General features: G+C 38.4%; 1 protein-coding gene across 1 annotated transcript; it reads left to right on the top strand.

The window, feature by feature from the left end:
* The first annotated feature begins 9,619 nt into the window (after positions 1-9,619).
* On the top strand, positions 9,620-10,906 carry LOC113769205. The gene is made up of 2 exons (XM_027313672.1): positions 9,620-9,856; positions 9,962-10,906. The coding sequence occupies exons 1-2, from the start codon at positions 9,620-9,622 to the stop codon at positions 10,904-10,906; spliced, it is 1,182 nt and encodes a 393-aa protein (XP_027169473.1).
* Positions 10,907-25,261: the final 14,355 nt, after the last annotated feature.

Genomic DNA, 25,261 nt, shown 5'->3' on the forward strand with positions numbered 1-25,261 from the left:
TAGATGAATTTTCTAGTATTGGAGAGTTTTTAGAAAATTAAGAATATATATTGGACGTGGGACCCACTAGTGCGAAGTTCGGGAAAATTCGGCCAATACGGTTAAGTTTCGGATACTGTGAAAAATTTATCGGGTGTTAAGAGATAAGTAGTGTGTGTGAAGTGATTGATGTGAGAGAGAAAAGAATGATAAGAATGCATTTAATGAGATGCCACATGTCACGTTCTCATTGGTTATGACTTAAGAAACACTATTCACCTTTTGACAAATTTTTGACTTTTGACCCAACTAGTAAATATCTTCAAAAATTCACTAAAATTCCCTCATTTTCTCTCCACCATAGCTGGCCCTCTCAAGCTCCAAGGAAGACAAAACTCTTCAACATTCAAGCTTCTAACAAGTCCAAATCCACCAAATCAAGTGCTTAAGTTAGTTCTACTCCATAAAAACTTTCCTTCTAGTGCTAGTTAGTGTGTTGGTGAACTTTGTTTGAAGGATTAAGGTGTTCAACATCCTCCTCTCTCTTGTTTCTTGGTAAGTGAAGCTTGAAACACCCTACTACACCTAATGATGCTTATGTTGTGCTTACTAGTGATAAGAGTGCTGAAATTTCTGGTTTTTATCTTGGTTGGAATTGATTTGGTGAAGTTTTCCATTTTATGATGATTTTTCTGGTTTAATTGGATTATGATGGTGTGGTTGTTTGTGATGATTGGCAATGGACTATAATGGCTCTAGTGGATGTGAAATGTGGTTAAATGCAATCAATTTTGGATTTGGTGTGAAATTGAAAAGTTAGGGTTCTTAATTTCCCAATTCTGTCCGGTTTTTGATCATAGGGTTAGAGGCCGAATTTGACTTTTCTCAAAACATTAAAGTTGTAGGTATTGATGTGATGGAGATGCCTGTAAAATTTCAGGGCATTTGGATTAGTGTGGAGTGAGTTATGACGAAATTACTGTAGCTGTTCTGCTTTGGACAGAATGCGAAAACTGCGATAGTAATTGGCTATTTTGACTGGAATTGGTTTGGATTTTGGAGTTGGTGTCTTCTGATGAAATGTAGCTGGATGACTTAGCTAACATATGCCTTTGGAATTTCGGCATTTGGACTTGTATGGACTGAGATATACCGATTACAGTTTTCTGCGTTTTGCAAACCTGTTTTGGGAATTCTGGTATAGTATTTCGTATATTTGACCTAGTTGTGTTAGGAACTGGATTGAGTGACCTTCTACATTGTTGTAGTTCTGTTTCTTGGCTTCGAAATGGTGGGTCTTACACCCCCATCCGATAATTGTAGTGAGAGTTGTGCCATTACCGCTTTTGGAGGCCAAAAACTGTTTTTGTCGTTGGGACGAATGAGTTCCAATGCTTGATTTTCTGGTTTGCTATTATGCTTGTTTATGCATATGAAACCCTATTGGGTTATAATTGGCTTGGCTTTGTGACTCGTTATCGAGTCTTATGGTAATTGTTCACTTGTTCTAGGAGGAAACGGTGGTGCACGACGTTCGTTTAACGACGGTGCATGAAACATCATTTTCTCACTTGGTGAGTATACTACTCACTTAATTGTTACTATGTGGCTTTGCTAAATGTATATGTGATGCCTTGAAGGCTTACTTGGATATTGGAATTGATTAAGGTGAGGGTGTACTTGACCGCCCTCACCCCTTTTGATAGTATCACTGATTGGCTACCGTTTTACTGCATTACTGAACTTGATATACTGGATATTGAATTCCATTCTTGGAAACTGATTTGGTGTCATTTGGGCGAATGTCCAATGGCTTCACTGTATTACTGAGCTCAACCCCGTTTGGTAGTCAATTGGATCGAGCCGGCGAGGGCTTGGTCGTGAAAATTGTCATGCCACGGGGACTGTACTGAGGAACCTTGTGGTAATGAGACCTTTGGTTCCGGTATACTCGAGTATTACCAAAATGACTGAATGGAGTGCGGGCCCGGTTGGGGTATGTTGGGTGGAAGGAATGGAAGTGAAGTGAGGTCTACGGTTTGGTACTTGTAACATTGACGGAGGGTCAATGAGTGTGGATCAAGAATGTAAGCGTGGAAATGGGCTCTTGAGAGCCGACCGTATCCTTTCACTGAATTGCTTACTTCGAAATTGCATACTTGAATTGAATGGTTATGCTTATGTGATCTTAACTGCTATTGTGATAGTTGCTCACTGAGCTTTAGCTCACTCCGTTCCATTTGTTTTCCTTACAGGAAAATGAATACTTTTGGAAAAGGTTGTAATAGTTGAATGACAAGTTGAGCTCATGTATATGTATTTTGATTAGCTCCTTGAGGGTGAAAACCCTAAGTGCTTTGATTGCACCAATGTTTGGGGTAAATGGCTATTGTATATGTATGAACGAAATGGATACTTTGGTAGGCCGTTTGGCTTGTAAATGTTGGTTTCCATTGTATATATATGTTTGGTAAATGTTTGGATGGATTTCGGATCACCACGGCTTTCAAACGGAAAAGAAAAAAATTTGACCGAAGGTCACTGGCCTGAATCCGGCCAGGAATCCGGCCAGAAACTGGCCGGATTGAAGGCCGGATTGCCTGTGAAAATTTGAAAATCCGGCCAGTTGCTCACTGGCCGGTATCCGGCCAGACAATCCGGCCGGAATCTTGGCCGGATTGCCGGCCGGATTGAGTGGAACTTTTGAAAAAAATTCGAAATGCTCACTGGACAGTATCCGGCCAAGAATCCGGCCGCTAATCCGGCCAGATTCCGGCCGGATTCTGACGTGGCCTGCACTATTCATCTTCGGCGCAATTTTTCGTTTTTTTCTTTTGTGTTTTCTGACTTGTTTGCGTGCAATGGTGTGTTCCGGAACGTTATAGAACGACGTTAACTGTACCGTAGTCCAGGCGAGAGCTGGGCAGGCAGTCCGCTAACCCCTTTGGTTCGCCTTAGGGGAAGGTGGGGCTGTCACAAAAGGTAACTCCCAAAGCTCTCATTTTTCATCCATTTTATGGTTAGTTTGTAACTAGTTAAGCTTAGGTTGTTAATGGGTGCCATGAACCTTGACTTTAGGTAGATGTCTTGAGGAAGATTCTTAGGTAGTGGCCTTGAGGATTTCTTGTTTGTTTGGTTGATATTGTAGTGACTTATAGTTTGGTTTTGGCATGAAGATTTGGAAAGAATTTGAAGAGAAAATGGTACAAGGCTGTCCAATTTTGCTGGTTTATTTTTCTTGTTTTAATTTCCAAATTTTGTGGTTATATTGATGCCAAAATGCTTGTTACATGTTGGGTTATATGTGTGTAAATTATCTCCCGAAAAGCATTTTGTGACGCCCCGTATGAAGGAGGGTTTTCATTAAATATATATCGTTGTTGTTCGAGCGGAGTGGCACAGCTTTTCAATTTGGAAAAGAAAAGAAAAGTTTTGAAAAACGACAGGGGCCAAATCCGGCCGGAAATCTGGCCAGTTTCTGGCCGGATAGCTGGCCGGATTACCTTGCAGTTTTGAAAAAAAATTGAATTGGCCACTGCCTTGAATCCGGCCAAGAATCCGGCCGGAAATCCGGCCAGATTCCGGCCGGATTCTGACGTGGCAGAGTCGGTCATGAGCTTTGACCGGCTGTTTCCTCCCTTTTTATTCCACTTTTGCACCCAAAATATCTCATTTCTTCCCTGGTTCTTCCGTGAGCTTTGGGAGAAAAGAAAAACTCCATTTCTTTCCTTTGATTTCCTTCTTTGAATCTTGAGTTTTAATCGGTGGTTTTGGCAAATATTTCACACAAGTGCTCTCTATGGTGGTTTAAAGCTTTGGATGGATTGGTTTTTGAAGGGAAGCTCTAAGTTGGTAGCTCTCTTGAATTTGAGGTGAGTTGAATATACAAGTTCCTTTTGTTCTAGTATTGGTTAATTAATGGTTTGAGGTGGCCATGTGTGTTATTTTGTGGAGTATTTCATGGGTTGAAGGAATTGATGGTGAAGTTTTCAATTTATTGAGGAATTTTCTGGTTTCATATGAATGTGATGTTGTGGATATCTTTGATGATGGGAATTGATGGTTAATGACTCTAGTAGGTATAAATGATTGGAAATTCCAACCAATTTTGGATTTGGAAGGAAATGTGAAAAGTTAGGGTTTCATAACCCCCTTTCTGTCCGGTTTTTTATCATATGGTTAGAGGCCGAATTGGCCTTTTCTTAAAACATGAAAGTTGTAGGTATTGATGTGTTTGAGGGTCCTGTAAAATTTCAGGGCATTTGGAGTAGTTTAGAATGAGATATGTCGTTTTTACTGTTGCTGTTCTGGGTGATCAGAATGTGCGAACTGCGATTGTAATCGTCTGTTTTGACTGGAATTTCTTTGGATTTGGATGTTGGTGTCTTTTGATGAAATGTAGCTTGATGTCTTAGCTATCATATGCCTTTGGAATCCATGCATTTGGACCTGTGTAGACTGAGTTGGACGAATTACAGCATTGTGTGATTTGGAAACCTGCAATTACGGTTCTGGTTTGGTATTCTGCATATTTGACCTAGTTGTGCTAGGATTTGGACTGAGTGGCCTTCTACATTGTTGTAGCCCTGGTTCTTAGCTTCGAAACGGTGGGTCTTGGACCTCCATCCGATACTCGTAGTACCTTTGGTACAATTACCGCAAAATGCTGTCCGATTGTGAATAGCGTTGGTGACTTTGAGTTTAAGTTAAAAGGCTTGGACTTGAATGATGAATTGGCTATATTGGACAAGGATTATGAGCCGTGGAGGTGAGTGACCTTAAACTACTTGCAACGTTACTTTAAAATGTTTCTTGCATCGTTTCTTTGATTGCATATCCTGTGTGCCGGCATATAAGTTCTTGACATGTTTTGGCTCAAATGAGTACTTGGAATTCGTGTACTAGACTCCGACGTTTCCTCCACCGTTTAATGTTCCTGTAGAGCACCAATGGGCTCAATGTTCAATGTTCAATGTTAATGTTCAATGTTAAATGATTGTTTGGAGCGTTGGACGTCTAAGTACCATGATTTCACTGCTCATGAGAGAAGTGAAAGTGCATTGATTGTTGAAGCATGACATTATTGCAATGAACGATTGTGAAACTGATTTGATAACTGAATTTCTTGGTTACTCGCTGAGCCTTCTAGCTCACCCCAAAATGTTTTATTCCCTCCACAGGGCTCAAGGCGAAGAGTGGGCTTGTAGTGTTTATCATGATTATATCATGTATGGATTGAACTTGGATTTTCCTTTTGTGTAATCATTCATATTGGGATTGTATTGAATGTTTAGAATTGATTGGATGTGTAATAGTCTATTTTGGACTTCCTCCTGTATAATAATTGTGATCAAGGATCAGAGTGGGCAGTGGAAGCGTGGACGCTTCGCTGTTGATATGTAAATGTTGGAATATTTGATTTTTATTTGAGATTTTATCTTGTATTTGTTTGAGGACTGTAGTGATCGACTGAGTCCGCGGCGAGAGCTGGGCAGGCCGCCTTAGGGGGAGGTGGGGCCGTCACACATTTCATTTGATTGAGTTAAAGTTAGGTTAAAGGGAGGAAAACAAACCTGGAAATTTCTGATCAGTGCTGCCGTCCAGTGCGCACTCAACAACCCAAAATATTTTGTACAGGGCATAAGAAACTAGACTCCAAGGGCTTTCTAACGGTATAAAATAAACCTGCTAGTTCGTCTTCTATGAGCTGTAGTGAACCGGCAAAGTTGACTATTTTTCCTCGCTGATTTAACCGAGAAACAAGCACAGCTGCAGTTTGTAGCTCGTTGTCACTCATCTTACAAAATGAATTTGAAGACAGTTCCTTCTAATTATTTTTAGCATTTTGAATCTAGTTTTCAACGCCATAAACCACACTAATTTTGGACTTGTGTATACTTAGTTATGACCTGATTTACAAACTGTGTCTAGTGTTCCAAAGCTGGAATTTCGTGAACTAGGTTTCAAAAATCAGCTTTCATAAAACTGTTGTATCTTGGTGTAGAAAGATCTAAATTGAGTTCCGCTTATTGTGTTTGAAACTGGACTTGGAGTTCTTTCTGTGGTATAAATCTCAATGGCTGTAAATTTTGCCAAATTTTCAAAGTTCACTGAAATTCAAGACTGTTTTACTCTGTTCTTACTGAAACAGTGATTTGGAGTGAAGATTTGACAGATTTAGGATTTGAATCTGGAAAACATGTCTTCTAGAGAGTTTTAGTTCATTGAGTCTATTTTCCAACGGTATATGATTTACAAATTTTGGACTTATGGAACTCAAGTTATGATTTTTCAAAGAAGGTTGCCAAAACTGAATTTTTCCTTGTAAAGTGACAACACTCCAAAGTCACTTGGAAACACTTTCTAGGTTTCAAGCCTAACTTTCTTGGTTATTTGCACATCAATTCGTACTTGGCAAATGGATTTCACCCTCTATTCTTGTGCCCTTGGTTTCCATGAAATTGAACCATAAAATGGAGCGCTTTAGCTAGAGTAACTCTTGAGAAATTTCACTAGTTTTATATTCGAAATTTGGAAGTTTTAACTTCAACATTTACTATGAAAATGAGTAGCGTTTTGATGGATTTTGATTTCCTAAGGTTAGAAAATGTGAACGCTCCTTTATATTCTAAAACTTTGGCATAGGATTAGAAGTTTTGAGACATGAAAACCTTCTTTCCTTTCCTCGATTTTCGTGCCAAAAATTAAGTATGGTACTTTCTTTTTGGAACCGAGATTTCTTGCCACGACTTGACTCGAAAATGACTTTTGAGTTCTCCTTGAGTATTATTTCAATGATTAAGAGAGAAAGTCTCTTTTACTTCGATTTGAACATGTGGCTTTTAAGTGTGGTCGAATACCTAGGTAATCGTGATTGTACACGTCTCAGGTGGTCACGTGAAGCCGAGGAGCTTGTCTGACCTCTTGCTTTTGTTCTTGCTTTGCCTTTGATTTTTGGTGAGTGTCAAGCGCATGCTTCATGTTACTATGATTGAAATGATAATTGTACAAGTGTTATATGATTCGTGAACTTGCCGAGTCAAAGGTGTACTTTATCGCCCTTGTCCTCTCTCTCTCTTGATAAATTGATACTTGTTACATGAATGTTTGTGATTTGTACTTGTACTCGAACACGCTTTTGACTCGTAAGCGCTGAGCGACAGCATGTTTCACACCCTATTTGGGTGGGAGGTGCCTCTCATTCCGACTCAGTGCTATGATCGATTCTAAGTCGATTGGAGAGTTGTTTCATCGACCAATTATACTTGTGGGGACGCCCCAACCAATTGGCTAACCTCGTAACTCGAGCTGGAAAGGGCTTGGTCGAGAAGCTTGGTGAACCTTGGAAAATATTATAGCTTGATCTTTTGAGATCTCGCTTGGCATACTCGTATAGTATTGCCACCACATGCTTGTTAGGTTCCTGATCCGAGAGGGTGTTATGTTGGATGGAGGAAGTAAGTGGAGCGCTACGGTCATATTGCTACTTGAGTTGACGGAGGGTCAACCTCAGATGGCTTGAATCGGTCGAGATGTGGAAATCGCTCCTGAGAGTTCCCGTATCCTTTCACTGGTGTTTATTTCCTACTTGTACATTTAAATATAATTTCATGTTAAAGTCTCTTTTAAGTGTGATATTCGATTTAATTGATGCTACTTTCTTGCTTGCTTGATTTTCTTGGCCTCACTGAGTGTTAGCTCACCTCAAGTTGTTTTTCTTAACAGGTTTTGGAATGGAATTTGGGAGCTCTAGACTAGCGACCTTTGGTTGAAGCTAGTAAATCTTTTGTATAATATTGGAGACTTCTGAAGTGTAAATTTTGTTATATTTGGGTATTTTGGATTGTAACTGTAAATGGTAGCCTTGGGAGTTTTTGGCTTGTATATTCGAAATATTTCTTAATTCTAAGTCAATGGTTGACTTGTGGTTCTCTATTAAGCTAGAATGAGTGCGTGAGTCCTGACGAGAGTTGGACAGGCGCCCCACTGAAACCCTAGGGTTCGTCCTAGGGAGAGGTGGGGGCGTCACAGTTGGTATCAGAGTGATAGGTTTGAAATACCTGGAACAGTGTTAGAAGTTCTTAGTCATGAACTTTTGGTCATAGAAATCTGTGATAGACCTTAAGTTAAATTTTTGAATGGCACCAGTGATTATAAGGATCTAACCTTTAGTTTGTGGGTTATTTGTAGAATATAGATAGTGGCAGTGGCAGTGATAGGATCGAGGGACCTCCCCCGGTGATTCGGTATCGGATGTTTGGAGGCGGACCCGCCCTTCGGTACTCACCCGCCAGGCGGGTTAGAATGTGCCCGTGCCGAGACAGATTCTCCTACCCTAACAGTGTGGTGTTAGGGGTAGTTGAGGAGAGGAGCCAGTTGACCTGTGACCTCAGGGTAGCTCGAGCAGAGAGGGAAGAGATGTGGGCCACTATAGAGGCCCAGACTGCCAAGATTCAGGAGTTGGAGGCTAGAGTTCTCGAGGAGCATCAGAGGGCTGATGCCTCCCATGCTCAGTTTCAGGCGACCGATGGGCGCCGCCTCATTCGGATTGTCAAGGAGGTGGGAAACCGTGTGGATGGCGTTATGGCGGAGTGTGTGACCATGGCCGATCACATAGAGGAGGCCATGGGTGGAGGTGGACCTGGGGATGCTGCCCCTGTTGTTGAGGAGGAGATAGAGAGCCCATGGAGGAGGATCTCGAGGAGGATCCTTCTGAGAATGTTGCGTCTTCTAGTTCGGTTCACTTATATTAGTGATCTCCTGATCTTTTGACTTTTACTAAGAACTTAGAATGGGTGATCCTCGCCTTGAGACCTTTTGTATTTTGTTGCATGTACCCCTATATTTTGAGGCACTTGGATGCCTACATCCTATACTTGATATTATTGACTTGTTTTATGCACTCTTGACATGTAACATGACTTTGAGTTTATGTAAAGAACTATGCTTTAATTTTAAAGTGTTCGCGCAACTTGAATATGTTTTTAAATTTCTATGCTTATTTTCTCTCTTTTAATTATGTGTTTAAAATCTTGCTAAATGGATCGGCGAGAACGTGGACGGGGGTTTGGCAACCCCGCACTCCCGAGAGAGATGAGGGATCAGCGACTGGTTCGAACCAAAACCCTAGGAATGAAGGGGGTGACCAAGTGGCTACGGTGCTTAACCGCATAACTGATGTTCTTGAGCGTTTAGCTGAGCGCCAAGGCCCTGAACCAGTCAACCAACCTAAAAACCAAGAGAGGGGTGAGGATAGAGCTCTAGAGCGGTTCCTGAAGTTCGCCCCACCTTAGTTTCATGGAGGGTCTGATCCCAAAACGGTAAAAAATTGGTTTGAGAGGATGGTCGAGATCTTTGTCGATCTAGATTATGCCGAGAAAAGGCAGGTGAATTTCACCGTCTTCCAGTTCGAGGGAGCGGCGCGCTCATGGTGGAATGTTGTTAAGGCGATGTGGAAAAGAGATCAAACCCCCTGGATTTGGGCAAACTTTGAGAGAGAGTTTAATGCCAAGTTCCTCCCGCCAATGATACAAGAAAAGAAGGAGGATGACTTTATTAAGTTGAAGTAAGGGTTGCTAAGTGTGGCCGAGTATGAGGAACGGTTCACCAAACTTTCCAAATTTGCCCCGAGCTAGTGATCATGGAGCGCAAAAGGATAAGAAGGTTTATTCAAGAGTTAAATGTAGAAATCCAAGAATCCCTAGCAGCCGCCCAGACCACCACTTTTACGGATGCCTTGGATAAGACACAGAGGGTAGAGAATGTTAAGTCTCAATCTAAAGCTTTTCATGCTAGAAAGAGAGGTAATCCAAGTAATGCCTCTGGATCGTCCGAGAAATCTACCCAACCCCTTAAGATGGGAAGAGGGGATGGAGGAGTGAGGATACTAAGAAAACCAGGAGGAGCTCCATCAAGGGGAGCCCTACCAAAAGGAAATCAGAGTGGACGAGCTCAGCAAAAAGGGAATTCTTAAGCTAATCAGGCCGTGACTCCTCGTGTGACTTGTGGATACTGTGGCAAGCCTAACCACACTGAGGCCGAGTGCTGGAGAAAGTACGGAAAATGTCTGATCTGCAGTAGTGCCGAGTATCAGATTTCGAGTTGCCCTAGTGCCTCTAAGGAAGGAGGAAATACTCAGCAGCCTGCTAGATCCGCTTCAAAGCAATCGAGTGCCGAAGGGAGCCGACCAAAAGTGCCAGTTAGGGTTTACGCCTTAGACAACCAGCAAATCCCTAACTCAACTGAAGTGGTAGAAGATACGATCCCCATTTTTCATCGCCTAACTAAGGTTTTAATTGATCCCGGGGCAACCGATTCATTCGTAGATCTTAACTTTATGAAGGGTATAGATGTAATGTGTGATTTCTTGCCTTTTGATTTGGAAGTTAAGACTCCTATGGGGAACCAGTGCCAAATTGCTAATAAAATTTATAGAAATTGTGAGATTTGGATTGGTGAGAGGAAATTGTTGGAAGATTTAATGAGTCTAACAATTAAGGGATATGATGCGATGCTTGGGATGGATTGGTTAGCTCGATACCAAACTCAATTGGATTGTAAGATGAAATTAGTAGAGTTGCACATTCCGGGGAAAGCAACTTTGAAGTTAGATGTGAGGGGTAGACTAGCATCGTCTGCTTTAATCTCAGGGATTCGAGCTAGGAAATTGTTGAGTAGTGGGGCTAAAGGATATCTAATCTTTCTTATAAATACACCTGAGGATAAAGTGAAGTTGGAAAACGTTCCAGTAGTGAAGGAATTTTTCGATTTCTTTCCCGAGAAATTAGAGACGTTGCCTCCAGAGAGAGAAATAGTGTTTAAAATTGATGTAGCTCCGGGGATGGCACCTATCTCTAAGACGCCTTACAGGATGGCTCCAACTGAATTAAAAGAATTGAAGTTGCAGTTACTAGATTTATTAGGATGAGGTTTTATTAGAGAAAGTGACTCACCATGGGGAGCTCCAGTGCTCTTTGTTAAGAAGAAATATGGAAGTTTGAGGCTATGCATAGACTATCGAGGCTTGAATGATGTGACTATTAAGAACAAATACCCTTTGCCTTACATAGATGAGTTATTTGATCAATTGCAAGGGGCCGTGGTATTTTTCAAGCTAGATTTGAGGCAAGGCTATTACCAGTTGAGGATCCTAGAAGCTGATGTGCCAAAGACTGCTTTCAATTCGAGATATGTTCACTTTGAATTTGCAGTGATGCCTTTTGGGTTAACTAATGCGCAGCAGCATTTACGGACTTGATGTATTGGGTTTAAGCTGTATTTGGATCAATTTGTGGTGGTATTCATTGATGACATATTGGTGTACTCTAAGTCTCGATAAGATCATGAACGACACCTGAGAATAGTTTTGCAAATCCTGAGAGAGTACCAACTTTTTGCTAAGTTCAATAAATGTGAGTTTTGGTTGGAAGAAATAGCCTTTCTAGGTCATATAATTTCTAAGGAAGGGATTACTGTGGATCCTGCTAAGGTAGAAGCCGTTTCTAAGTGGAAACAACCAAAAAATCCTACTGAAATTCGGAGTTTCTTATGGTTAGAGGGGTATTACGGCCGGTTTATCAAGAACTTTTCTAAGATCGCAAAACCCCTAACCGAGTTGACTAAGAAGTACGAAAAGTTCATATGAAATTTTAAATGCGAGGAAGGGTTCCAAGAGTTGAAGAAGTGTTTGACCGAGGTACCTGTATTAGCATTGCCGAGCGGAGGAGATGGTTTTGTGATTTATACATATGCTTCAAAGGATGGTTTAGGGTGTGTATTAATGCAAAACGGAAGAGCGATTGTGTTTGCCTCCCGTAAGTTGAAACCTCATGAGAAGAATTATCCGACCCATGACTTGGAACTAGCGGCAGTGGTGCTTGCCTTGAAAAATTGGAGACATTATCTGTATGGAGTAACTTTCGAGGTTTTTACTGATCACATGAGTCTTAAATATTTATTCTCCCAGAAGGAGTTGAATTTGAGGCTACGTAGATGGGTGAAATTTTTGGAAGATTATGACTGTACGCTTAACTACCACCCTGAAAAAGGTAATGTAGTGGCGGATACCCTAAGTCGTAAGGTACAAGTGACTAGTTTAATGGTGAGAGAATGGCACATGTTAGAAGAAGTTAGTATTTGGAATCCGCGTCTTGAGTCACAGAGGGTGATTTTTGGGAATATTACCGTAAAGTCCACTTTGTTAGATCGAATTAAGGAGACCCTGAAGTGCAAAAATTGATTGAGAAAATTCAAAAAGGGGAAAAGTCCGACTTCAATTTGGGGACCGATAGAGTGTTGCAGTTTAGAAATTATCTAATGGTGCCAAAAGAAGAAAATTTTGGACGAAACTCACCGTTCCAAGTATACGGTGCACCCTGGGGGTAATAAGATGTATTAAGACTTGAAGAGCGTTTATTTGTGGGAAAATATGAAAAGAGAAATTGCCCAATTTATTCGAATTTGTCTCACTTGCCAACAAGTTAAGACCGAGCATCAGAAGCCATCTGGATTATTACAGCCGTTGGAGATATGTGAGAACCCTGAAAAAAATATATATATAAATATCATTTTGTATTTCATTTGTATTTCTTTTATTCCTTAATAATTTCTAGCATTACTTTTACTTGTTCGCAATTAAGTACGTAAAAATAGGTTTATGAGAAAAATAATATAATTTTCCTAAGTTATGAAATTTCTTGGTTTTGCTAGACTAAATTAATATCTTTGGAGTTAGATTAATTTTTTCGCCTTAATATAAAATGTTAGAATACTTAATTCCTTTATGCTAAATTAATGGTACTTGAGTCGATAGACTTACTATCTTAAAATAAATTGTTTAAATCCCTATGATTAATTCCAATTAGTTGCTAATGTTAAATGTTAATAAGAATTTCCGCGTTAAGATAAAAAAGCCAATGAATTTTAGATAAATATGATACTAATATACTAAACATACTTAAGGCGTGAAAATTTCGATAAATATATCCTTATCTCTCTTTGTTTTCACAATAAGTGCGTAAAAATAATTTTTATGTGCAAATTGACACCCTTGGATTGAATTATTATTCCACTTGACTTTATATTATTAAATCGATAAATTTCGAGTTAGACTAACTCTATTCCTTGAGAAATAATAATTGGAAATTCTAATAACTAATTTAATCGCTAAATAATATAAGAATTACTAGGAACCTTAATATTAATGTTTAATCGATATATATTCGATAATAATGGTTTAGGTATATTAGGGTATGATTAGGCGTTCAAATCATACTTGGGGATAATTTTTAGAATTAAGTTAGAATTGAGAAATTAAGTTGAGGTTAGGGAGCAAAGTGAAAAGACTAAAATGCCCTTACAATTTCATGCAAACCAAACGAAACCTCTGACCGCAAGTTAAATCACTGCAACTATCACCAATTCTATACGCAATCGATTCTTACACGAAACCTCTGCTCCTTAAACCACGGCACCACAATACCATTCTCTTTATTTCACCTCTAAAACCACAATTCCAATTCCTTCTCTGCACAAACAAACCGCAAGCCATTTCCTTCCTTCTTAATACCGAGATACCGCCTCTTCATCATCTCATTTCCTTTGCACAATTTCACCGCAGCTGCTACTCTTCCTCTCCACAACCACACCTCACCTCTTCTTCTACCTCAGACCGAGAGCATCCGAGAGAGAGGGTTACCTGGTGAGCTGCATCCGAGAGCAAGGGAGGAGGGATCGCAAGCTGCCATTTCTTCCTTTCTGTTCTGACCGTAAGCTGAGGGAAAATACCAAGAACCATCACACCTTTTCTCTACTAGCTGTGGCCAATTCCAACTCCACTCAACCGAGCTCAACCTCACCACAACACCACTCCAGCCGCAACTCAGGAACCAGGACAACCGACTACACTTGAAGCCGAGAGCAAGGAAGGAAAATTCTGGAATTTTCGTGTGCGAGATTAGCTGTTATCTGAGGTAATTTCCGGACCAATTAGGTTGATTACTAGTAGAGGAAGCTATATCTGAGCTTGCATGTAAGGATTTTGCAGTCGGATGTTGAAATCAAACCATTAGAAAAATTTCTGTTCGGTTAAAATGTTGCTGCCGAGAAACTGAAGTGATATTGCAACTCCATTTTTGTTATCCGTGGCAATCTAAACACCTAAGTGTCATTAGCTGAGTGAAAACTTGAAGATTAAGACCATGCATGTTGATTTGTGCATTCGGATGATGTGGTTAAAGCAGAGAAAAATTTCTGTTGTGGTTAAAAATTTCTGCCGAGGAGCTGGCTTGGGATTGTAGTTTTATTTCTGACTTCCTGCGATAATCTGAGCTCAATTAAGTGTTTAATCAACTAATAACAATAAGGTTAAGTCATCTAAGAACTTGCATGTTAATGATAGGCAGCCGGATGAGAGTTTTAAGAAAAGAATTTCTGTTATGTGCAAATTTTGGAGCTGCCGAGAGCTTAGCTTGATTTTTGCAGCCTGATTTGGTTCAATTTTGGTTGTTTGAGCTTATAACCATAATTAGATAGTTAATCACAAGTTAATTAGGCTCTGTATGTAGCTAATTAGTTAGTTTAAAACCAGAAAAATAAAATCAAAGTGCAATCTGCCATGCATGTTCGTCCGAGTCAAGCAGGAAAATTTTAGAAAATTTTGATGTTCATGGTTGTTGTTTGAACTCGATTTCTGAACTGGAAATGTTTATTTTCTAGCTAAGTAATTGCACGAGGGAGTTGAGAGTTTAAAAACATGTTTTAACCCAGAAAATAAAATGAAAACAAAACATCTCTTCATGCATGTTCATCCGTGGCTGATGGACAAAATTTCTGGATTTTTCTGGATGATTTTAGTTGCTGAATGAATCTAGTTTTGAAGTGGAAATTTTTACTAGCTAGCTAAGTGTTAAATGATGAATTTGAGTATCTAACACCATGTTTAAACCAAAGGAAAATTTGATCTAAAGTATATTAGTTGCTGGAATTTCTTGTAGGCTTACCTTCATTTTTGATTTATTCAAGAGGTGATATGAACTTGCCAAAAACCAAGTGCTAATGATTGATGAAGCCTTGGTCATTTATTTTATTCTTGATTTGATATGAACCTATTGAAACCTAGGGCTAATGATTGACGAAGCCCTAGTGAGATTTCTATTGGAAATGTTGGTTTGTTATATTGATGGATCTAACTTATTACGTTCTTACAAATCGGAATCGTAGGAAATCCGTTTTGGTCCTGTGAACTTGAGAAAAGTTCTAAAACAATCTATTTACATATATCTTCACTCTAGTAGAGTGCAATAAAAATCTAGCACTGTATGTTAATGTTAGAAACGTCATGTAGGGATTTTTCTCAACCTTGCCAACTCGATATTTCTTCCTTTAAGTTTAAACTAGCCTTATTACCTTTGGAAAATGATTTTCCTAGTTTCTAAAACTCTAGCCTTGTTTTACTCCTTTTCTTTTCTCTAAGAATTGTCCTTGGCTAGTTAACTATAGGAAAAGTTCCAAAATACGGGTTTTAATAATTTTAGCTAAAAGCATAGAAACTTATAGTTTCAAAATTTTGTATTCTAGGATATTACGAGGACGCGGAATTCGATTCCCAACTTGATATCTGAACTTCACTCTTGGTGAGTGTCCCTGCCTGTTCTATGCCTACCTGGTTAAAGTGCTTTCTTGACTCGATATGTGATAATTTGCAAAACTGGTTTTGATCCATCGAAGTGAGTTGTGTGTACTTTATCGCACTAGCCGTTCGAGTGGTGACTTGTGCAAAACATTTTTCTCTTGAATCCTTGAATCTAAATGTAGTTGCGTCGTTGGGTGAATCCCTCGACTTCTGAATCCAACTACCATGAATCTAAATGTAGTTACGTCGTTGGGTGAATCCCTCGACGCATGAATCTAACTACCAAAATGTCGTTGGGTGAAACTCTCGACCAATCATCTACGGGTATATCTCGAGTTTACTGCGTCCTTAGTCGGCGAGCGGGCCCGGGACAGGGGTATGAATGGTGACGGGTTAGGTATCAAAATGAGACGCTCAACATGGATTATAAGTAGTGAGAGTTGACGGAGGGTCAACTACGATAAATGGTGATGAAGCGAGGAAAATGGCTCCTGAGAGCCCCTGTATCCTACCTTGTGCTGTTATACGCTTTCCAAACTGTTTAAATTTTGCTAAGTTATTAACCGCTGTTTGATATTATGTGATTGCATGTTTTGGGGCACCACTGAGCTTTAGCTCACCCCACGTTTATTGTTTTCCTTAACAGGTTCTGGAAATTGAAAGCTTGGATACTTACTTATGTTTTCCTTTTGGAGTGTATTCGAATACTATGACTGATTTGTGGGCTGTAAGGCGTTAATTGGGATAATGTACTTTCCTTATGGATTGCCACTTGAAGCTGGAAAATGTGTAAACCCTAATTTGATTGCTTGGCTTGTAAGTTTGTATTAATGATGTATGTAATTATCTATCCGGATTGGTACGACTTTATACCTTGGTACGTAGCACGTGGAACGTTAAGAGCCTCAATTGGCTATTTATATCACTGCTATCTCTGAAGTTAATGTGGTTTTAGGGATGATATTATTCGGGAAAATTTGTTTTGTAATGGATTAGGTTATTATTCGAAAGGATTTGGGTTAGAATGCTTGCGTGAGTCCTGGCGAGAGCAGGGCAGACGGCCGCCAACCCTTTGGTTCGCCTTAGGGGAAAGTGGGGTCGCCACAAGATACCTGAGTGGAAGTGGGAGAATATCATAATGGATTTCGTATCGGTACTACCAAGGACTCAGAGAGGGCATGACGCTATTTGGGTAATAGTGGATCGGTTGACCAAATCTGCTCACTTTTTGCCGATTAGTATGAAGTACTCCTTGGAAAAATTGGCTAAGTTGTACTTGGAAGAAATTATAAGATTGCATGGGATACCGATGAGTATAGTCTCAGATTGGGACCCTAGGTTTGTGTCTTGATTTTAGCAAAAGATGCAAGAGAGTTTAGGGACTAAGTTGAATTTTAGTACCACCTACCACCCGCAGACCGATGGATAATCGAAAAGGACAATCCAAACCCTAGAGGACATGTTGAGGTCTCGTATTTTGGATTTTGGAGAAAATTGGAGTCAGTACCTTACGTTGGTGAAATTTGCTTATAACAACAGTTTTCATTCCTCAGTACAAATGGCTCCTTACAAAACCCTTTATGGTCGAAAGTGTCGATCTCCGATTCATTGGGACGAAATTGGAGAAAAGAAGATTGTGGACCCGACTACCGTGCCTTGGATTGAGAAAACTTTTAAAAGGTGAAATTGATACGTTAGAGGATCCGAACGGCTCAAAGCCGCCAAAAGAGCTATGCGGATAATCGGAGGAAAGATTTGGAGTTTGAGGTTGGAGATAAAGTGTTTCTTAAGATTACACCTTTGAAAGCAAGTTTAATGGCGGGAAAAGGAAAGAAGTTACAACCGAGATTTGTGAGGCCCCATAAGGTCATCCAACGCGTAGGGAATGTGGCCTACAAGTTGGAATTACTTTTGAGTTTTCCAGAATTCGTGATATCTTCCATGTCTCCATGCTTAAGAAATATCATCCCGACCCGTCCCATGTGTTGCGACCGAAAGAAGTAGAAATTGATGAGAATTTATCATATGAGGAAAGGCCGGTAAAGGTCTTAGATCGAAAAGTGAAGGAGTTAAGACACAAGCAAATCCCTCTAGTGAAGGTTTAATGGAGAAATCAAGGAATTGAGGAAGCAATTTGGGAAGTGGAAGAGGAGATCCGAAAGAAGTATCCAGAGTCGTTTGTGAATCAAGGTATAAATTTCGAAAAAAAAATTCTTTTAAGGGGGGGAGAATGTAAGGACCCGAATTTTTATTTTATTTATATTTATTTATTTATTTCACTGGTTTATCTAAATTATTTATTTATTCATTTGCTCCAATTAATTTATTTCATCCATTTTAATTGCATTTGCATGGTACATTGCCCCAATTTATATTTTAGCACATTTGTCATTAAAGTTAATTTTTCTACTGCTCGATTAGTGAGAATTAGTGAAAACACATTTTTCTAGACAATATTTGGTCTGAGAGTGCAGTGGTCTTGGAGAATTAAAGGCGATCAATTGTAGACTAAGAAAAGTTAATTGAGAGATTAGAGGTGAGTGAGTTGAAGTAAGCTCAATTAGGAGCACTAATGGGCCACTATTCATTTGTTGACTTTTTGCACCAAAGGTAGCTTTATGTCACTTCTTCCTTTTCATCAAGTCACTTCATACAAAAGCTCACAAAAACCCTTTCTTCTTCCCTCCCCTTGGCCGGCTACTTCCCCTCAATTTTTGCCAAGAAAGTAGCAAATTTTCTTCTTCATTTTGCTCCCAAAAACTTACTCCAACCTAGCCCATTCTCTTGGATCATCCTCAAGCTTAGTAGGAGACTTGAAGGAGGAGAGATTCTTGGTGGTTTAGAGCTTGATTCCTTGTGGTTTTGCTTACTCCTCTGGGAGGAAAGGTAACTCCCAAAGCTCTCATTTTTCTTCCATCTTATGGTTAGTTTTTAGTTAGTTTGTAGCTAGTTAAGCTTGGGTTGTTTATGGGTTCCATGAACCTTGACTTTAGGTAGATGTCTTGAGGAAGATTCTTAGGTAGTGGCCTTAAGGATTTCTTGTTTGTTTGGTTGATGTTGTAGTGACTTATAGTTTGGTTTTGGCATGAAGATTTGGAAAGAAAATTTGAAGAGAAAGTGGTGCAAGGCGGTCCGATTTTGCTGGTTTATTTTCCTTGTTTTAATTTCGAAATTCTGTGGTTATATTGATGCCAAATGCTTGTTACATGTTGGGTTATATGTGTGTAAATTATCTCCCAAAAAGCATTTCATTTGATTGAGTTAAAGTTAGGTTAAAGGGAGGAAAACAAACCTGAAAATTTCTGATCACTGCTGCCGTCCAGTGCGTACTCAACAGCCCATAATATTTCATACATGAGTCAAAATCAAGTGCTGTTTGAGGCATATGAAACTAGACTCCGAGGGCTTTCTAACGGTATTAAATGTACCTGCTAGTTCATTTTCTATGAGCCGCAGTGAACCAGCAAAGTTGACTGTTTTCCTCACTATTCTAACCGAGAAACAAGCACAGCTGCAGTTTGTAGCTCATTTTCACTCATCTTACAAAACAAATTTGAAGAGAGTTTTTTCTAGTGATTTTTAATATTTTGAATCTAGGTTTCAAATCTATAAACCATGCTAATTTTGGACTTGTGTATCCTTAGTTATGACCTGATTTACAAACTGTGTCGAGTGTTCCAAAACTGAAATTTCGTGAACTAGGTTTCAAAAACCAGCTTTCATAAAACTGTTGTATCTTGGTGTAGAAAGATCTAAATTGAGTTCTGTTTGTTGTGTTTGAAACTAGACTTGGAGTTCTTTCCGTGGTATAATTTCAAGGGCTGATTCGATTCCTGTAAATTTTACCAAATTTTCAAATTTGACTGAAATTCAAGACTGTTTTGCTCGGTTCTTACTGAAACAGTGATTTGGAACGAAGATTTGACTGATTTTGGATTTGAATCTGGAAATAGTGTCTTCTAGATAGTTTTAGATCATTGAGTCTACTATCCAAAGGTATAAGATTTACAAATTTTGGACTTATGGAACTCAAGTTATGATTTTTCAAAGAAAGTTGCCAAAACTGAATTTTTCCTTGTAAAGTGACAATACTCCAAAGTCACTTGGAAACATTTTCTAGGTTTTAAGCCTAACTTTCTTGGTTATTTGCACCTCAATTCATACTTGGGAAATGGATTTCACCCTCTATTCTTATGCCCTTGGTTTCCATGAAATTGAACCATAAAATGGAGCGCTTTAGCTAGAGTAACTCTTGAGGAATTTCACTAGTTTCATATTCGAAACTTGAAACTTTTAACTTCAACATTTACTATGAAAATGAGTAGCGTTTTGATGGATTTTGACTCCATAAGGTTAGAAAACGTGAACGCTCCTTTATATTCTAAAACTTGAGGATTAGAAGTTTTGAGACATGAAAATCATCTTTCCTTACCTCGATTTTCGTGCCAAAAATTAAGTATGGTACTTTCTTTTTGGAACCGAGATTTCTTGCCACGACTTGACTTGAAAATGACTTTTGAGTTCTCCTTGAGTATTATTTCAATGATTAAGGGAGAAAGTCTCTTTTACTTCGACTTGAACATGTGATTTTTGAGTGTGGGTAGCAAGAGGATATTTTTCTTATTAGCCTTGGTCGAATACCTAGGTAATCGTGATTGTACATGTCTCAGGTGGTCACGTGGATGCCGAGGAGCTTGTCTGACCTCTTGCTTTTGTTCTTGCTTTGCACTTGACTTTTGGTGAGTGTTAAGCGCATGCTTCATTTTACTATGATTGAAATGATAATTGTACAAGTGCTATATGATTCGTGAACTTGCCGAGGCGAGGGTGTACTTTACCGCCCTCGTCCTCTCTCTCTCTTGATAAATTGATACTTGTTACATGAATGTTTGTGACATGCACTTGTACTCGAACATGCTTTTGCCGAGTGAGCACTGAGTGACAGCATGTACCACACCCTATTTGGGTGGGAGGTGCCTCTCTTCCCGACTCAGTGCTATGATCGATTCTAAGTCGATTGGAGCGTTGTTTCATCGACCAATCCTGCTTGTAGGGACTCCCCAACCCATTGGCTAATCTCATAACTCGAGCCGGCAAGGGTTTGGTCGAGATGCTTGGTGAACCTTGGGAAATGTTATAGCTTGATATTTTGAGATCTCGCTTGACATATTCGAATAGTATTTAATTAATATGCCAAATCATCCAGGAGAAAATTCTAACAATTAGAGTTTAATTTTGTGCCCGTAATATTAAATATATATAATTGGAAGAATCTTTCCAAAAGACAAGCAAACTTGCACAGAGGCAACTAAGGATGATTGTTATACATTAAAAAGGAAACTATCCAATTAAGAACATCCAAACACGTGACATATATAGAAACAAAGAGATAATAGGATCACAAAAGAACTGTTGTATAATATAATAAAATTTTTTCATAAAACACACAGGTAAGAGAAGAGGCAACTATAATGTACAAATTATGGTGTCTCTCAATCCGATTATGCAGCAGAATACCCTAGTATGTATAACATAACTATCACTACGTATAAAATCATGATAAGTACATTTAGCCTAATATGTACATATTACAACCTACATTTATTCAATCAAGTTTAATCCTATGGATTGGTACTATAGAAATAGGTACTAGGTTACAAACATGGGCTAACAAACTATCAATTTAATAGTGTGTGTACTTTTCCCTTACTTTTATTTATTTCCCTTCCACTGTAAATCCCATCGACCTTGCTTTAACATGATTATGTTAATTGATTACCAAGTTACAACTGAATGAAAGTATTTGTCTAGTGTCATTATTTATTCACCAATAATAATAGTTATCCAACATGATGTACGAGCGTGCTAACTAAGATATCTTGTAACCATTTTCTATAACTAAGTAAGGCACAGTAAATACTATGTTCTTTTCCTTCACTATGACCTTTCTTTAACATCATTATGTTAATTGATTACTAATTTACAATCACATGAATATATATTTTCACTATCACTATTTATTCACAAAAACTAATAGGTGTCCAACATGATATACAGACACACTACTAATAAGACATCTTATAACTGTTTTATTACATTAAGTGAGTCACATTCAACAAAATGTACATTCAACCTAACACATACAAATTAAAATCTATATTCATATCAATCAAGTTTGAAGCAATTTACTTCGCCTACTACACTGTAAAAGTATGATTGACTACTAATTTTCAAACATGAGGTACTACCCATTGATGGCTAATAGTGTATGCACTTTCCTCCCTCTTCTAGCTCTTATGGATAGTTAGTAGGCCATCTTGTAATCCATCATAATCCTTCACTTTTCTTACCTTTACTCTCAATGTATGTCCCATACCACTTCAATGTAATCGGTCACAAATACTCAGTAATACTATGTACACCATAAGGTATCCCTACTTACCCACTCATACAGAACAAAAACAAATTAACTTCAAAATTTTACTATTATTTTATCAACCGAAACCTCCCCTACCCATTTAGTTCATATAATGACTGCACTATTGCTATTAATGTGAGAGTTACGACCCCTGTTTATCCTCTCTTAACAACAACTTCTACTAATTGGTTTGGAAGTTCTCATTCTACTAATTGCCTTTTTGCAAATACTTGGCATGCAAAATTTCGCTCTACTTTACTCTCCCATATGGCCCATGAACAGATTTAATTTCTAACATCCATAGGGTTTCCATCGCCATGATATAAAATCGTAGGACGCCATACACCAAACAATGGAAATTATGTCTTTGGTTTGCAATATTTTTACCTGTAGGGTTTACATAGATGCGATTGGGTGTCACTACTTTGGACCTCATCATCTTTAGCTTCATTGTTTGGTCTTGACCTTCTCCAAGCCTTTATAGATATTAGGCCTCCAAGACTTTCTCCTTCAATAGGTAGTTCTTCCTTTTCTTAAGTGTATTTTGACTACTCTTCTTCCACCCCTTGCCTGCAACTTTCCTACTCACAGATTATATTTTGCCTTAGTTCTAAAGTTGTGGATGAATATTGTCAACTTTTTGGGGACAGACTAACAAGAGTTCTTCATTTGAAAAATTTAAATGAATAGTCATAGCGAGTCCATTTGGACGGGATTTTTGTGGAACGGAGTTTCAATAGTTGGTAACAGAATCTATTAGGCTCACATATTTTTTTAGTAATTTTTTCCCTGCTCACTAATCAAAACAACTCTGTCTTGAGCCTTGTCAACATGGATTGATGATGGCTGCTTCTTCAATTTTGTGAGGGAACCGTTCAGGGACAGTCTTTCTGATGGCTATCCCTGCCCCAAATCCCTTCGGTTCCTATAATAACTCCACTGCTCAAATAGCTTTTGTCCTTCTCCACTACTCATCATGATTCAGTTATTAAGGACTCCCATTTTAGTCTCCATTAGTTGTAACATCACCTTTCCCATTCAATCACCGACATTAATGTATGCTCACCACCTATCTTAAAGAAACTTGCTATGAATAATATACACTTAAAAAGACCATGTTGTATTTATTTATTTATTTATTAATTTTGAGGCAAAATGATACCGGGGATCACATAACCGGTCCGAAGTCGTAACTATACCCTCGAAATATATCTCGCTTGTAAAAGTCAATTCAAGTTGTAAAATCTCAAACTTGAACTAAATCTCACTTGTTGAAATGAACTAGACTTATAGAAATTAGGTTATAGGAACATCACTTTGGTATAGTCGGGTCTATATACTTGCTGCTAATTAGTCTCTTATACAATCTCTTTAGTTTCTCCTCCCTATAAAATAAGATAGATTAAATTATAGAAATCCCTTCCTAAAGAATAGGATAGATACTTATAAATACGTGATTCCCTAAGACTCGGCAAACTGAATTCAGAAAATCATATTTGGGGGAGTCATTAGTGGCTCCTAAATATATTCTAATAGAACGGCAAAGAATAATCAAAATACCAAACTATTATCCGCGAAAACAATGACACTTGTCGTGAACAGTCACACAGATGAGCTGCACACGGGAGGCTGACTCATGCCATATCTCAGAAATAAAATTTAGGATTATGTTGCAAGTGAGATGAGGCACCAAACTTGATCTGAAAATGACATTTTTTTCTCGTAGAGAATCAAAGCAAGGAAAGACAAATTTGGTGTCATTTTGGTACTAAATCCAGGTTGGAATTTCTGTATGTAGGTTGAACCCTCCAATTTAATTTCCAACATGCCAACCTCCACATACATGTCTTTTGCGACATATAAAAAAATTTCTTATTTCTTTTAAAGACTATACCAAGATAATTTTCACCTCACTCACATGAAAGCTTTAAACTTAAAAGTTTATTTATTATTAGTTGTTCGTCAACTGGGTCTCGTTAAAAAAAAAAAAGAAGAAGAAGAAGTGGGGTCTCGTATCAACTCCAAAAATAAGTTTTACACCTTGCATTATTTACTCCTATAGGTCGTTGACTCTTGTGGTGGATATAAGTATTGATATTTATTTATTCGCACATTACATAAGAAGCAAACGAACACAAAACAAACGGAAAATGCTGATACCTTCATAATTTCAGGAAGTTGATTCATTTTCTTGGTTCTGACGACACTATTCTTAACATTATTCTAAAACTTTTGTTTGTTTGTAGTTGGTAGGACACCTTAATCTACAGAAATCTAATTTTGTTGATGCTTTTCAACATTGATTCCCAGTGAAAAACCATATAAAATAGGTAGTTTGTTGTCAGCCTTCTAGATGAGAAATTGTTTACTGCATTATTTTCGCTGCATCATCTTGAGCGGCAAACGCACTTAAAATTTATATGTATAGATAACAATCTCATTTGTTTTGTTTGTCTTTCTTTATTTGGGGTAATAAATTTTATTTTCATAAGGAATCTGGTTCAATGAATTGGTTTGTTGCTTGCACTAATTAATATGCTGTAGTAGGCTTACCAGAACAATTTTTTTTCCTTTCTCACCACGCTACTCTTCCTTTGTGAAGTCAATGTTGCCACAAAATCATTTTCTATAGAGAATATTGACATAGCAATTATTCGAAATGGAAATTTAATTTCTTTGCACATCTGCGTTTAGAAATTATTCTTTTCTTTTCTGAAACAAATCTTCACATCTTCCTTTTCTTTACTCCCTAGTTGATTTTTCTCCTTGTCAAAGCACGGGTCATTTCCTTCTCAATTAGATATTACGCAATTAAAAGATTAAAATCTTGATACTTTACTATTTTCTGTATAGATACTTATTTCACCTGTGCTTATACATTAGTATAAATTTAGTGATCTTATCTTTCAGTATTTAAAGCCCTTCGTTTAAATTCACTTGTAAGTATTTCCGGACAAGATTCCTTCTTTCAAACACAAATATGCGCCAACCATGCCCCAATCTCTAGATAGACGAGAATTATTCTTCTGTTAATATTTAGTTGTTCGTCATGTCTGAAACCTCTTTTAAGTCTTACCCGTGTAATATTTAAGTTTCCCATATTGTGCATGCGTGAAATAATTTATGGACTGACCTTGAAATAAAAATTTAGGAGGACGTGAAGGTTATATTATTAGCCTAGCGCAAATGTTTTAGTGTCTTACATTAATTTTGATGGAGTATATATTCATGAG

This window comes from Coffea eugenioides, chromosome 1 (genome assembly GCF_003713205.1).
Source record: "Coffea eugenioides isolate CCC68of chromosome 1, Ceug_1.0, whole genome shotgun sequence".
Lineage (NCBI taxonomy): Eukaryota > Viridiplantae > Streptophyta > Magnoliopsida > Gentianales > Rubiaceae > Coffea > Coffea eugenioides.